This window comes from Colias philodice, chromosome 16, assembly GCF_061535455.1.
Source record: "Colias philodice isolate Cphi_HAF_F1 chromosome 16, ilColPhil1 Martin Lab GWU primary, whole genome shotgun sequence".
Classification (NCBI taxonomy): domain Eukaryota; kingdom Metazoa; phylum Arthropoda; class Insecta; order Lepidoptera; family Pieridae; genus Colias; species Colias philodice.
The window spans coordinates 6,533,507-6,550,710 of record NC_143101.1 but is presented as its reverse complement, the minus strand read 5'-3'; the positions used below and the strand labels follow the sequence as shown (position 1 = coordinate 6,550,710).

The following is a 17,204-nucleotide window of genomic DNA, read 5'->3' as shown; positions in this document are numbered from 1 at the left end:
GATTGATTCAAATAATGATAGAGAAATTTCGACAATTCGTTTTGAAAGTTCTAAAAATGTTTGAAAGTAGATTGCGGTGCAAGACCTTTTTTTTGCGTGTTTGCTTTATTTTACTTATAGTTATTGAGTATGTAATTGATATATATATAGAACACTAGAATGTTGGTTCTCATTTTCCACAATTTACTGTTTTTGTTTTAAAAAAATTATCAATGAAGATGATAATGATAAAATAAAATTGTTCCATCCCGTGATATTTATGTTTCTAAGAAAAATATTATCTATAGTATCATACGTAAGGTGTACGTAAGCCACAGGTCTAAGCAAAGGCAAATAACTCTAGCGAGGACAAAATTTGGAGGGGATGCACTACACATGGGTAGGTACTGTTGCGCTCATAATACAATTACTAATGAGTTCCAACAACATTTTTGTTAGAGACTAGAAAATTGTTGGCAACCGAAAAGAGTCACAAAAATTTATCAAAACAATACAATAACAATATAATATTGCGACTGTACATTCGAAGTGCGCGGGACGTCGCGTCGTCGACAGTGCAACAGACGGAAAACAACTGGACACCAACTGGAGACAGGAATCGAGAGAACCAATCGGTGCACCGTGCACTTGCGTGCACTGGCTGCTACGCGTTCGTGCCCCTCAACCCACTCACCTCCCACATTTTTGACTTCTGCGCAGGTTTGTTCAGACTTCAGTTCAGCGCTGCGCGGCATAAGAGATTTTCCGCTGCTAGCCATTTGGCCGTTGGATGTCAGAGGGGCGTAGATATAAAACACAGATATAAAATAGAGTTTTCTGAGGCAAAAAATATCTCCTTTGTTTCAGGGAATTTACAAAAAAGAAATTAAAAGTTATCATCTAATTTTTAAGAAACTTTACTTGATGTTCTTCAGCTACAGTGCGACACAAAAGAGATGAAAATAAATGAGGGCGCCACCGTCGCTCATATAGCAACACTGATACTGCGACGCAAGCGATCTTGATACTATAGAATAAAAATCTAAAAATCTATATAATATAATCTAAAATAAATACCGCGATTTAAACCGTTATAATTGTTTCATTGTAGCAATAGTGTAAATTTAAGACAAAAATACATTAGTATTTTAATTGACCTACCTAGGTCAAATTTTACTTAAATGTATTTGGAATTAGTTATTTTATAAAAATCGGTCAAGTGTTTAGACTGCAGAGGCGCACATAGAATCAAACATACAAACAAACAAGCATACATGCAGCTCAAACACATTACCCTCTTTCTGGGTCCGTCGGGTAGAAAAAAAACAAGGCGATTTGAAAACTACATATTTTTATTTTTTTTTGTAGATAAATTTTGTACATTAATATAATTCATCAAAATCTAAATATTCTACTCCTTCAAAGGACTGATCATCACTCTGTTTCGAAGTACCTCTCCTATGTTTGGCTGGCGTTGAAAATTTGCCTTCATTTCTACTCCCTTCCTCTACTATCCTGCGTACTGTGCTTTCAGAAACCCCTATAACAAACGAATTAAGATGAATAAAATCAAATAGTACATTTAACATATTTTTATAGTAGCTTAAAACTAAAACTTCCTTTATTTTATTAATTTTTTTTTAATGTAGGAGGCCAGCGTCCCTGCGCTACACTAGTAAGTAGTTAGTAAGCTAAATCTAAAATATGATTTTTTTTCTTATGGTTTGATTGATTAATAGATAGCTGTATGAAAACAATTATCACTATACTATGTAGTAAAATCTAAACTAGGTACTTTATTTGAGGCTGGTTGGATTGGATATAACTTCTTGACTCAAATTGTGCTGGTCGCACTATAAAAACAAGTTTTTGTTTACATACAAATAACCTCAAATTAAATTGCGAAAACGTAATAATCGCCATACATACAGACATTTAACACTCGTCACTAATGGAATATTCTATTTTACGTAGTACTGAACAAAAATAAATGGAATCTCACCGGTATATTCTGCTGTACGTTTGTAAACGTTTTCCAAATCAGTCAATAACTTTCCAGCTTGAAATTCGGACAAACACCGAATAAAAACTTTATACACGACATCACGGACACCGCTACGTTTAACCTTTTTCATGATGTCTCCTTTTTTATTTAAATTTCTTGTTCTAAATAACAATTTTATCTCAATAATTCTCCACTTCACGAAAAAAACAACAAATTTTTATTCAACTTGACAGCTACATTGGCAATTCAGGGTTGCCAGGTAATGAAAAACGAATTAGTTCCAAAATAATTAATTTCATCTCTTTTATGTCGTACTATAGTTTAGTCGCATTAGCGATTAAGTTAGGATTGCATGATTATAAATTTTAAAGGTGGTTTGAATTATTAAAATGGGTTAACTAATATTAAATTTGTAAAAAGGGAAAAAGGAATTTATACAGAAGAACAAGAGAAGGACTGAACCTGTGGACTGAACAGTATATTTAATTATACGTGAACAATACACTCAAGATACACTCAATGATCTGTCATATAAATAAAACAACCGACATTAACATAAATATGAAGGATGATGGCCGTAATTACTATATTACTTGCTCTGTGGCAGTATTCTACGTATAATAAGTACTCTGTGGTTACGCACTATTTTCTAATTGACATTTGACATTTCTTTCAGCGGGAACGGGGTCCGGGGAACTGGGAAAGTCTTCCAAAGTAAATAATGGTGTTGATAATAAGTTGATTTCTAATTTATATTACAATTGTATAATATGCCATTATATTATTTTTAAATGCATTCTGTTATTCAAATGAAATTCGTGGAATTATTAGTAACATAACATTGAAATTTGAAATGGACGATTCTCAAAGCTCGGATGTATTTTCTGAAACAAGTTTTGAAGCCAACAATGATGTTATTACCGTATCCTTTTAAAAATAATGACTTAATACCATATCCAAAGGAATAATAAATTCATGAGATACCTACTTATCGCTTTAAATTTATTATTTACATTTTTAAATTATAGCGATTAACATAACTATTAGAAAGTTTATTTCATTGCATTGCAATTACATTTTTAATTTTATTGTTTATAGATAAAGCATTCATTCATTAGATTAAAATAATGTGATAAAATCATAATTAGATGAAAATATTTATCCTGAATGAAACATACAGATGGATACAGAGACATATAAAACTCTATTACATAGTTTAAAGTCATCTCTATGTAAGGACAAGAAACTAATATCAATTAAATACTTTAATGAGGTATTGCAAGACTGCGAAACATGCATTTATCAGGTAATATTATAGTTTGTATCTTTGTATAATGTCTGTAGTTATATACTGAAAAAAATATTATTTTCAGCTTTAATACATTTATTGCATATGTTATTTTATTAATTTCAGTGCTTAAATGCCATAGCAAAAGCATTAGAAGACACCAATTTGGAAATCTTAAGATTATGTGAGCACATAGAAGATGCAGTGTGTCTACTCCAAATGCTATCAAGCTATATAATAAATGTAATAGAGTCTTTTGCTTTGGCTTGCTGTAGTATGAAGACATATCCAACCATCACAGGAAATATTATTTTGTCAGTGTTTACTCACTGCAAGGACAGGTGATTTATTAATCAGATTATAAACTTTCAAGTTTCAATACCAAATACTTATATTATACTTTATACTAATATTATAAAGCTGAAGAGTTTGTTTGTTTGAACGCACTTATCTCAGGAAGTACTGGTCCAATTTTAAAAATACTTTCGGTGTTAGATAGTCCATTTATTGAGGAAGGCGATAGGCTATATATCATCACGCTAAGACCAACAGGAGTGGAGCACTACGGGTAAAACTACAGGGCACAGCTAGTTTATAATATAAACACTATGCCCCAAAAATTTATCTGCATTGTCCCGCTCCTATTTGTCTAAGTGTGATATATACCCTGTACCCTTCTTAGATAAACTGGCAATCTAATACTGAAAGAATTATTCAAATTGGACTTGTTGTTCCTGAGATTAGCGTTTTGAATTAAACAAACACATCATATTTTTTGTTTGTTTCTTAATGATTAAACTTATAAAAATTCCTTTATGATTAAAAGCTTCATAATATTCATCAAGTAAGGCTTTATTTGAGTCAGATCAACTGAGGCAAAGCCAGATTATGTGGTTTGTATAATATACTAGCAGTCCGCCCCGGCTTCGCCCGTGGTACATATTTACGTTTTCTCTACATAAGAACCATACTCGTACTTCAAGGAATATAATAAAAAAAGAATTATCGAAATCGGTCCACCCGTTCACGCGTGATGCCGTGACAACGCGAAACGGATTTCATTTTTATATAATATATAGAGTACAGCAGCTAGTTAAGTTATATGATTTTGATCTCTATTTTCAGTGAATGTTTGTATGGAGTGTATATAAATAAGGTGGAAAAACAGTTAAAAGACTTGTTCCGAACTTGCCATGAACTGCAACTAACATATCTGATGTCAATGGAGAAACACTATACATTTGATTTAAGTGAATCATATCAATTAGATGTCTTATTAGAAGGTATTGACTATTTCACTATCACTCCACTTTTAGTATTTTTAAACAGATAATGTGAATAAAATATGTGCTTTAGGCAAATTATTATAAAGATTAAATAAATTTTATTGGTTTACATTGTGTGAGATCATTCTCAGTAGAGATGACTTTTTTAATTATTTGGATCTATATTATGGACACTAAAAGGGACCGTTCAAGTATTACGTAACTAAATTTTTGAGAGGGGGGGGGGACGGTCAAAAATCTTCAAAAATTGCGTTACATAATACTTGAACGCTACCAAAAATACATAGTCCAAAAAATAACATTAAAAGTCTATTTTTTCAGCTTTAGACATAAATCTAAAAATTGGTGAAGTAGCACAAGCACTGGATGTAAAAACTATGGCAGAGCAGTGGAAAGCCTATACTGCAATTTGTGAAAAGTATTCTAAATACTTGTTAGACAAGGATATTTATAATAAGTGTACAAAGCTCTTCATTGAAATGATAAGAAACAATATGAAAACAGGTTTAGAGGTAATATCTTTAAGTTTCTAAATCTGTTTATTTATCTTCTTGGCTTTATAATGTGTCAGAAAAATTTAGTTTGATTCATGCTGCGCCGTGCAGGGCCCAGGCCCAAGAAATAAATGAAACAATATCCATCGACTTACACTTAAACGACGATATAAACTTTATGTGAACAACACTTTATGTGAAAAGTATACAATTATGTTTGATCGTGCTGCGGTTGGGCCACATAAAGTGAAGTCCCATGTCCCCTAGAGGTAAGGGGCAGATGCATTATACATCTGTTTCACTGACCGATTTTCTTGAGGGACAAGTAGGTGATCAGCCTTCTGTGTCCTACTGGACCAAGATATATTTTTTCTTTGTTTCTACCGGGAATCGAACCCAGGACTCCTCGGTGCTACGCTCACGCGCCAACCACTGTACCAAGGAGGCGGTCTCACATGGTCTGTTGACATACTGTAGACTGTAAAGTAAATCATCCTTATGTATTTTTACTACCTACCTACCTACAACCTATCATTCCAATTCTTGCTTTTTCTTTTTCTTTACTGAGTCCTAATATATTACATATGTGAAACTCGTCTCTCATCTTTATTATCTCTAGTATCTCACATCCTTTAGCCCAAATACCTATCAAGAAAAGCTACTCCTTTTCTTTGCCAGCTACTGAAATTTTAATAGGTATTTCTGGAGCTTCATGCTGGATCATTCTTTAAGCAAAAACTGATTAAAAAATTACACCTTATTTGAAATGTTTCAGGTAAATGATGATAAGGCTATATTAAGATCTGTAAAAGTTGCAAGTTTTGGGATTAGAATATTATCGAAGTTATGTAATATATTCAAGAATGCGACATGTAATGATCATGAAGATATACTGGATACATTAATTTATTTGTTTACGTAAGTGACTTTTACATATTATTAGCGCTAAAGTGAAAAGTGTTGTTATTAGCTTTTTAGTATTTAGATTAACATTTTTGAACTGCAGTTCAAAAATGTTCACTAGATAAAAATCTATAATATTATGTAAGTTTAAAGGAAATCATTAGGTACTTTATTTCTTGCGTCTTAAATAAAAAATCCAGAACCTAATCTTGACAGTTTATTTTTTTATTTGAGAATGAAATGAAATGAAAGAATCATTAAACACTTGACCGTAATTTGAAGCTTACTTATTGAGAAGGTACCTAGCTTTTTCCGCCTATTTTCCCTCTCTTTCTCGTTGTATATATGCTATCTCTCTCGCACACGGCACACCTCCCACCAGGTGGCGCGGCCGGCGCACGATAATGTGCAGGCGCTTGATCTTCTTCATTGGCGTCTAGCTTCCGCCGCGAGAAGGTTGTCTACAAGACTACAACCTTGGTGCTATTAAGTATTAAGTATTGCTTAAAGCAAGTGCTAAAAGTGTTAAAAAGTGTATTCCGTCGGATCGGTACAGTGAGTTATTTTTACATCTATTCTAATAATATTTTACTTAAAAATGAGTAAAAATCTTTAAAGTCAACGGTATAATCGTTGGACTTTATTTAAAATGCTGAGGTTTTTAATGAATCCTTCAGCAATAGTTTATTTTTCAATATGCTTAAATACTTAATAGCATGAATAAAGATATTTAAAATTAACGATACAACCGTTACATTTTACTTGAAATAGTAACTTTTCTTTTGAAATATTTCATTATGCAATATGTACTAATTAATATTTGAATTTTTAATACTGTGAGTAAAGCTATTTTAACGGTGTTACCGTTCGGCTTTACTCGAATCGTTAATATTACTTTTGTGATTATTTGATATGATATATCAAATACCCTCTCTTGTATATAGATATTTTTAATATTTTATTTCATTTTTAATAATGTGTTTTTATTACAAGGGTACAAGTGAATTTTTCGTGGAAAAATTACAATTAATACTTAGTATGGATATGAGCCAACTCAAAGCTTTACAGGCATACAATCCATTGCTACGACTTTATTACATTGTCGTTATCGCTAGGAACGGTTCGGAATTCCTATCATAGTTTATTACTAAAAATTATCGAACGAGATGAGTCAGCTCCAAGAAGTCACGACATGTCAGAACACGTTGTGATATTATTTTATAAATCGTACGGGAGTTACCGCTCAACTGAATAATGATGGAATTCGCTCATGTATAGTAGATACGTACCATGAATGTTCCACACATTCAAAACTATCCGTAGTCTATACGTGTCCTTTTATGAGTATTATTCTGATCCGTTTTTATGTGAAAATAGACATATTACACACGGCTAATTTGATTGAAAATTACGTTTCCTATGTTCAAATGATGCAACTTTTTTGTTAAAACGAGTAAGTACCAAAAATTTTACAATTAAATTCTTTGGTTTACTGAACTTGTGCTGAAAGGGTTATCGTATAATAATTATCGAGATATCTTAATATAATTAATTAGATTTAGATACACTTATTTCAAAGGATTTACAATTCACTTCTAACGTTTTAGAATAATATTATAAACTTGTACACCTTGACAAAAAGTAAAAAATTGCGGGTGAGTGGAGATTATTTTGTGCAATTAAATATTATAACGTCCTACGACGGTATGGTTGCGTTCGTAAGGAATGTTAACGGATATAAAGCAACTAAATGTTACATCGATTGCATGAACAAAAATAAATATGAATCGAAGTTCATTTTAAAATTTAGTGAATTGATTTGAATTATGAATTTATTAAATGTCGCTAACATTGGAAAATAAGTTAAAGGACCTTGTTAATTGCTATATTATTTAAATGATTATTTACTGCTATTTTTATATTAGCACTAAGGTGTATTCTTGCTCGAAGCAGAATACATAAATGTGGCCACTACTCCTCGCAGGGGTTAGCCAGGTCAAATTCACCCTCGCAGGGTGTCTCTTAAGCATTTTTTGGCAGGCCCTACTTATTTCTAGTTACAAACATCCCTCGCGCAGCTGTCGCTCGCAGGGAAATGGTGCAAATATATATCGGCCCTCGCGGGGCTTTGATTACAATCGTCCCTCACGGAAAAGATGGTGCGAATATATATCAGCCCTCGCGGGGCTTTGATTACAACCGTCCCTCATGGAGAAATGGTGCAAATATATATCAGCCCTCGCGGGGCTTTGATTACAACAGTACCTCACGGAGACATGGTGCAAATATATATCAGCCTTCGCGGGGCTTTGATAACAACCGTCCCCACGGGGAAATGGTGCAAATATATATCAGCCCTCGCGGGGCTTTAATGGCGATTGGTGCAAATATACAAAGGATTGATCATTAAAATGATCATAGATATTTGCTTTTGTCAACGAGGACCCACGAAAGAAGTTTTGGATATGACCGTATCGGATCTTCACTCTTCTAAGGTAGGTAGAAAAAGGTTTTGAAATCTACTTCACAGTGGGCAGTATAGTAAATGACCTAATAAAATACAATAAAGGTTAGATACGTCAAATAATGGGCGCATGAAATTGATACTTCGTATCCTAAAAGTTTACGCTTCAGGAATCAGGAAACCACCATTGGTTTACCAATTATGGAAATTGGAATTGAACAAATTGTATTTACCAATGCAAAGCCTAATCACAACAAAGGAAGGCGAGTCGGATCAAATATCATCTCGCAGATGATTTGTGGCGGTGGTTTCGAGGATTGTCACCAAGCCTTGTGTCAACGGTATGTTTGGTATCGTAATTAAATGGCACTAGCCGACCAATTTTCATATACAAACATCGGAAGAGATTTTTTAATCGCAAAGCGATTGAATGTAACAAATGACGATTGATTACGTATAGTTGACCTCTCATAGGCCTATTTTAGTTGCCCGGTCTTGTAGGCAATTTATTTGACTCGTTTTTCAACCCATTTGACCTCATTATTGCACCCATGAGATTTTTCTTCGGGGCTCAAACAATAAATCGCTGAGGGATTAGGATAATCGTTTGTTAGACAAGTTTTTTTGTCATCCCACCAGGATTATTATATTGTATAATAAAGTTATATACAACTATTAACGTAAAACGTTTAAGTACTCAACGAATGCTGAGAATACTGACTGTTGAGTTACATAGGATAGAGGATAAATAACGGAAAGTCAATCTTTCCAAACAAAAGCCTCTTATTATTAGATATTACTTGGAACCCCTACCCTTAACGAGAAAGCTCTGCCAAATGACTTCTCATTTCTTTGCTTTGAGGGGGGGGGGGCAATAAATGAAATGTACAGGCTATACGGCTTTTAAAATATAAGTCTGGTAATCGAACTAAACTTTGCTGGTTTAGTTCTTGCTATATCGCTATCCGTGCCTGCTTCTCGTGTTTACGGGTGAATTAAGTTTATCAATAGTCATAAATGCAATGCTATTCAGAGGATATACTGCATTTAAAACATGACAAAGTCTGGTAAGCGAACTAAACTTTGCTAGTTTAGTTCTTGCTATATCGCTGTCCGTGGCTGCCTCGCGTGTTTACGGATGAATAAAGTAATGTCCTGTCTTCGCATCCACAGCTAACTGTCCTATACTGTCATAATCTTAACACAGATTCATTCGACATAGCTCCCCACGAGCTCAGTTCTTCATTTTTGCACTCGCACAACTGTGGACAACACAAGAGCAATGCCTCCATTGGTAGCAGTCACAATCAAGGGATAACTAACCTTAGGCTAGCCATATTACGGATGTTGGAACAACCGACTATATTCAGGGCAATTTTCTTTGTTCAGTGTAACGTTTAGACTGTCGTAGCATTCCTACGGAACAAAGATGGGATCAGATCTGCATCCTTAATGCAGTTAATCGAAAGGAGATACTTTCAGACGACGATAGTATTCAAAACCCACCATATTCCTTAACATAATAATGCATAGTTAAGCTTATAATCTCTCTTGCCATTATGTCAGTTAGAGACCTGAACGACGCGATAGAGTACCGCTATTTCAGTAGTAGTAACACCTAGAAGGGTGAAGGTATTCTGGAAAGCGGAACTGAAGGCCCGGTCAGCAGCATCAGCCACCTAATAGACAGTGTTCAGTGCTGCACCACTATAATCTGCAAAATGACTCTGACGGTATGAAAATGTGGAGTACATTTTCAAAATATCAAATGATATAGTTGGAATAAAAATCCTATTTGCCTCCGTCTATCCAAAAGACATACGGAGTAGCTAGTAGCAGTTGGTTGAATTAGAATAAAGTAACTATAGTTAAAATCCTTTGTTACTGACTGGATAAATTTGGCTCTTTTCCTATCTGACGTTCATATAGCTGTTGACTGCCTAGTGTTGTGCACAAACACTATTATTATAAACTAGCGGTCCGCCCCGGCTTCGCTCGTGGTACTTACGTTTTCTCTACATAAAAACCATCCTCGTACTACAAGGAATATAAAAAGAATTATCGAAATCGGTTCAGCCGTTCTCGAGTTATGCGCTTACCAACACATTTTGCGATTCATTTTTATATAAGTATAAGAATAAGAAGATAAGTCACGTTATGTAGTCCCGAGGCTTTCGGTATATAAGTTCTGATGTAAATCATAATTATATCTTAAAACCGAATTGATTAAAAGTAACGTACTTGGCTGTAGTAATTGCAGTTTTGGGACACAGATAAGCTCCTTATCATTTTAGTCTCTTAAGTTCAGTATATTTGTTTCCAGTACAGAGTTTATGACCTATCAGTTTTAAATAAATAATTCATGCATTGTACTGAAAGTACTAGCCATGTTTAGATTATGATTGGTGGCGTTGGCTCTAAACATTAATAGATACCGCACGGTTTGGTTGGATGTTAAAAATCTGTATTATAATTAAAACCGTTTACCTGTTTTGATATTTTATTGCCTTATTCAAGGGGTGACCTTTTAAATTTATTTCTGACCCCAAAAGTAAGGACCAAGTTCTCTTCTTGTCCGCTTGTAGCAGGTTGGGTTAAAACTGTGTGAGTTGAGACAGGTGGTAATTCTATGTTAAGATGATTCAATTGTGCTTCTACAGAGTTCTAATTGAATAAATAAAGGTTTGAGTTTGAGGTATTTTTGCCTCGTCGGGATCAGCTGTTGCTTCATTTTGTAAGTAACATCTAAATGCGTAATTGAAAGTCGTTACTGGCGCTTTCGCAGATTTACGCTAAAGATAGTGAAAATTGTAGTAACTTTAACTTTTCAAGCCCAAAAGGTTAACTAAGGTACGCTTGAACCAATCTCATAAGTTCTAATACTTTTAATCATTATGATTAACTTTTTGGTTCTTATTTGATTAACTTTTCATCTGGGATTGTTAATATAAATAATATAAAAATTTGTGTGATTTATTGGTATACTATCTGCACACCTTACTCTTTCAAATAAAGAAATAAGTAATTACTTATGTACCTATTCAAATTCACATTGGCGTCCATATATTGTACACCAGGTGGGTAACAAACAGGTCTCAATAAGTAAGCTTCAAATTACGGTCAAGTGTTTAATAGCTGTGTTTTACCTGAAAATAAAACACATATTAAATACTTACCTATATTTGAAGCTTACACTTAACGTCCACCTGTTGAGGATTTCGACTCAATGAAGAAGATCAAGCGCCTGCACATTATCGTGCGCCGGCCGCGCCACCTGGTGGGAGGTGTGCCGTGTGCGAGAGAGATAGCATATATACAACGAGAAAGAGAGGGAAAATAGGCGGAAAAAGCTAGGTACCTTCTCAATAAGTAAGCTTCAAATATAGGTAAGTATTTAATATGTGTTTTATTTTCAGGTAAAACACAGCTATTTTTGTTATCTTTAATCTTTTTTTAATAAAAATCAAGGCAAATTCACATGATAGTAAAAAGATGTTTTAGTAAGGTGGAAGATGGTAAATAAAACCATATTAATATGTATATATTATGTATGAAGATGAACATTATATTGCAGCTTCAACACTTCATATTTGGATTTAAAACAAAAATCGAAGCTTTCAAGACAGGTAGAATCGAATATTATAGTGTCATTGGAGGTACTTCTCAACCAGCTTGTAAATGACACTAAATTTCTTTATGTAAGTACATACTAGCTGCTCCGCGCGGTTTCACCCCCGTGGCTCCACCCCTGTTGGTCGTAGCGTGATGATATATAGCCTATAACCTACCTTGATAAATGGGCTATCTAACACCGAAATAATTTTTCAAATCGGACCAGTAGTTCCCGAGATTAGCGCGTTCAAACAAACTCTTCAGCTTTATAATTTTAGTGTAGATTAAAAATATGTATTGGTTTAAAATTGTTAAATGAAATATCTTAAACTCTTTATTTGTTATCTTAGTAATTTCCTATATAATTTCGCCTTCCCAATATCACCTATTAGCTTTCCGCCCGCGGCTTCGCCCGCGTTTTAAAAGAAAAATTCGTGTATTTCCCGTTCCCGTGGGATTCCCGTGCTAAAACCTATCCTGTGTGTTAATCCAAGTTACCATCTATATGTGTGCTAAATTTCATTGTAATCGGTTCAGTAGTATTTGTGTTAAAGAGTAACAAACACACACACACATCCATCCTCACAAACTTTCGCATTTATAATATTAGTAGGAAGTAGGATTAGTAGGACTAGTAGGATTATAGTAGGATTAGTAGGATAGGATAGGATAGGAAGTAGGATTATTAGTAAAATAAATCTTATAAATTTTACAGTGTATTTGTAACATTAATGATAGCAAATTACAAGGAGATGCATACTTTGGATATGTTCTACTACTTGCGGCAATAATGACGAAGCTTTTGAATATAAATAATATGGAAGTTGGAGATTTAAAAATACGAATATTGAAACGTGTGTTTTCATTACTACATTCAGGTAAGTTTACTTTTTAACACTTTATGATAAAATATGAGTGCACAATTGAATGCAAAGATGAAAGAATTACTTACATGGATGTTGTCAATTTAAACTTTTAATAATACTTGCTACTTTACTAATAGCATAATAAAAAATAGTCTGAGGTACTCCTTATAACATCAGCTATCTGCCAGTGAAAGTCCTGTCAAAATCGGTCCAGCCGTTCCAGAGATTAGCCGGAGCAGACAGACAGACAAAAATTGTAAAATACTATTTTGGTACACATAATAATTGATACATCCATATGCATTTAGTAAAAAAGTGGTTATTTTAATATTACAGACAGACACTCCAATTTTATTATTGGTATATAATATAAGTAAAGTATAATTTAAATTATGAAAAAAAAACTATTCATGTGTTCTGTTCCAGGTCACACATGGTTTAACATAAGTATGAAGTTAAAATTGGCGAGAGGATCCGAATATCAAACGTACAGTTTATTTGCTTACTTGTTAACAGTCACAGTGGCTTTTGCTAAAACATTAAATTCTGAAGAATTTTCTCATTTAGAGCGCATTATTTTTGAGGCTTTGTTAAATACTGATTGTTATAGCGCCGTTTTCGCGGCAAACTTATGGGAGCTGTTATTAAGGTAATTTCTTAATCCATACTAATATTATAAATGCGAAAGTAACTCTGTCTGTCTGTCTGTTACTCAATCACGCCTAAACTACTGAACCAATTTTCATGAAATTTGGTATGGAAATATTTTGATACCCGAGACAGGACATAGGCTACTTTTTATCCCGGGAAAATGGCGCAATCCCGGAAATCCCACGGGAACGGAAACTATGCTGGTTTTTCTTTGACTGCACGGGCGAAGCCGCGGGCGGAAACCTAGTACTCAAATATATTTAGAACCGCGCTTTTAATTTCGATCTTTAAAACACCATCAAAAGCATATGTTTCTCTTTAATATTGTTATTAAAATGATTATTTTTGAGATCTTGTTAACTGATGTTTATGATACCATTGAAAATACTAATGGTAATAACTAATAAACTAATAAGACCTTTATTTTCCAGATCATGTGATCCAAGACTACTTTCCAACACACTCATGTCTTTAATAAAAGTGTACCAAAAACTAGGAAACATCAAATCGTTCCATAGTTCTCCACAAAAAATATATATCCTATATACATTAAGAAGACTGTTTCAACTATGTTCACAACAGGATAAATTGTTAATATATAAACAGTATAATATTCTGGAAAAACAAAATGTGTGGATTGGTTTAAAAATATCAAATTTGCCGTCAAATGTGCAGTATATTGCAGAACAATTAGTTTTCGTTAAGTTACAAAAAATGGTCAATGGTTTGAGAATAGAAGATGATGAAGACATTGATTGTATGGTAAGATTAATGGTTATATTAATAGTCAATTAATCCTTCCTACTTATATTATAAATGCGAAAGTTTGTGAGGATGTATGTATGTGTATGTATGTATGATTGTAACTCTTTCACGCATATACTATTGAACCGATTATAATGAAATTTAGCACACATTTAGAGGGTAACTTGGATTAACACATGGGTTTCATCTCAGTCATCCCTAGGGAGAGGGAACTATGCGGGTTTTTCTTTGAAAACGCGGTCGAAGCCGCGGGCGGAAAGCTAGTTATTTATATAGTGCTCTTATTCTCCTAAATGTTGTGTAGCAAATATGATAAAATTCCATTTTATAAAAAAAAAATATATGTTTTCTGAGTTAGTTTCTATTTTCCTTTCAGATTCAACTTATCAATTTGGCAGCAACTTGTAAAAATAATGACAACAATATTATGGATTTATTAGATAAAATGTGGGGAAAAGCTTGCCCTAAATGTAACTATGATATTAAAGAATTTGATCAGAGCTCTAGTTGGTATTTTAGATTTATTGAAGGAATGATTATTCTAACTGAATCTTTAAGGGAGAGAATACCGAAATATGTAAAAATTAAGGTAAATAATATACATATATAATATGTATGCCTAAAAATAAAAAAAACGACAGTTGTTATAATTTTAATGAACAAAAAGAATTGAATGGTTTATGGTTATAATATTGATCATATAATGGCATTTTCTTAAATATTTGGTCTGATTGAATAGTATTAGATGTACAAATAAATTCCCACCGTTTTTCGATAAATAGCATTTCACAAATTTTCCGTTAAAATTCGTAGATGATAATAAGATAAGGGTTTGTAATTCAAGAACAATATATCCCTATCCAATCCCCATAATAATAATATTCACATCAAAACCATCAAAATATTAATGGGGAAAAAAGCCCATGCAGCGAATTTGTTACGCGCTAAACGCGTGGCCAGCATGTAGCGGTTCCAGGGTTAAAAAAAAATAAAGTTCTACCCCACATGCTGTATTCACCAGACAGTGCACCATCTGACTATCATTGCGGTCAATATCATATTATGTTTCTGTCGGAGGAGCGGTTCACAACTTATGAAAATACCAAAAAAAATAGGTTGATTCGTGAACTATTTTAAAATTTATATTTTTTATAAATTATAATTTTTTATAAATAATTTTATTTATTTTAAAAACCCTGCTTTGGCAAAAGTATTAAATTTTGTCAAAAAACGGTGGGAACTTATTGTACACCTTTATATTTAAATATTTAAGCTGTATTTAAATTCGTTAGATCACTATGTTAATTCTTCGCGATGTAATTAAACTTTTATTTACAGATTCTCCATATAATTTCACGGATACTACAATCAGAAAACCTGGATCTCATCTATCTTTCATTTCCAACATTTTGTGCTTTATACGATCGTCACTTAGATATACAACCTGATATCTTGCATGATGTCTTCGAAAAAGTGCTTATTAATGCAGATTTTGCATTACGACAATACGTATTTAATGTTATTAAAAATAGTCCTATATCAAAGGAATTTAATAACATTGTGCAGCAAGATTCATTACAAGATGTATTGACTGAATTTAATGAGTATAAAAACACTCAAAATGATATAAACATGCTGAAAAATCAATTTGAAAATGTAGAGAGAAATGTTTATACTCATAAGTGTTTGAAATCACAAGTATGTAATTCAGTGTCGGAGCGAAGTCAAAGTAGAAGTAATTTTGATTTGGCCGATATTGATTCACTTTTTGATAACGATAGCGACAACGAGCCTAGTTCTAAGCGAGTTAAATTAAATGTGAATGAAATTGAAGATCTAATATTGAGAATAGAAGAAGAATCAACTTTACTGTGCGACCTCAAGGAAAATATTTTAAGTGAAGAACATAAAAGTAGGTTATTGAATGTCTGTGTAAAGCTTAGAAATATAATTGAACATTGAACACTGTTTTTTATTTTATGATTTATTCCTAGCTCTATAGCAGATAAGCAAGTAGATTGTCTACAATTTTTCTTGTACTATTATCGCACCTTGGTCCTTGTGGTTGTATTAAAAAAAAAAGAACTACAGAAACCCTGTACATATATTTGTTTCTCCTACCTAATATAGTAAACTAGCTGCGCTTCGCGGTTTCACCCGCGCGGCTCAGCTCCTGTTGGTCTTATCTATACTAATATTATAAAGAGGAAAGGTTTGTAATTATGTATGTATGTATGTATGTATGGTTTTCACGCAATTAAAGGACTAGTAGACTAAAATCGGATTTATGAAATAAAGGATTTATTTATTTAATCTGTGGTGTAAGGCCAGCCTATAGTGAAGTTGTGAAGAGGTAACAGGCTAATTTTTTACTATTATTATTATTTGTTGCAATTATTAGTTTTGTAGCCAAAGGGAAAATGAAAATGGGTTCCTATTACTAAGACTTTGCTGTTTGCCAGCATGCTGTATCTCATGAAAGGTGTTAGTTAGGTAGTAAAATTTTCAGAGATGATGTATGACTGTTGCTGTACATAATATAAATGTCGAGGCTAATCAACAGTTAGCACGGTCATAAATTTTGTAAATTAGTAATTTTTTTGCTCTTTTAGCTTATATTATCTGTGGTACGTATATTGTGTTTTAATTTATAAGGTGTTAAATTTTCATATTGAAACGCCACGAATAAGTGTGCTTAAACAAAAAAATACTCATAATCATAATCATAATCATTTATTCACCATAAATATAAAATTAAATACATAGAAATCATTATCTTAAATTAATTAAACATAAAACATACAACAATATTATAATAGGACCTGATGATTAAAAGATAATATGACCTGCAGGCCTACACTAAGACAGCTTGTATCGTAGGCCTGCAACAA

The 17,204-nt window shown here is 33.1% G+C and overlaps 1 protein-coding gene and 1 long non-coding RNA gene across 2 annotated transcripts; one reads left to right on the top strand and one right to left on the bottom strand.

Moving 5' to 3' along the window:
• Positions 1-915: 915 nt before the first annotated feature.
• Positions 916-2,310, bottom strand: LOC149481742 (uncharacterized). The gene is made up of 2 exons (XR_016316842.1): positions 1,982-2,310; positions 916-1,519 (listed from the first exon to the last, which is right to left on the bottom strand). It is a non-coding gene; the product is annotated as an uncharacterized LOC149481742 (long non-coding RNA).
• Positions 2,311-2,457: 147 nt separating this feature from the next.
• On the top strand, positions 2,458-16,276 carry LOC149481741 (FIGNL1-interacting regulator of recombination and mitosis-like). The gene is made up of 12 exons (XM_089705239.1): positions 2,458-2,906; positions 3,165-3,290; positions 3,399-3,613; positions 4,398-4,555; positions 4,880-5,070; positions 5,828-5,970; positions 11,994-12,117; positions 12,747-12,909; positions 13,324-13,546; positions 13,980-14,310; positions 14,690-14,902; positions 15,652-16,276. The coding sequence occupies exons 1-12, from the start codon at positions 2,838-2,840 to the stop codon at positions 16,273-16,275; spliced, it is 2,580 nt and encodes an 859-aa protein (XP_089561365.1). The 5' UTR covers positions 2,458-2,837; the 3' UTR covers position 16,276.
• The last annotated feature ends 928 nt before the right edge of the window (positions 16,277-17,204 follow it).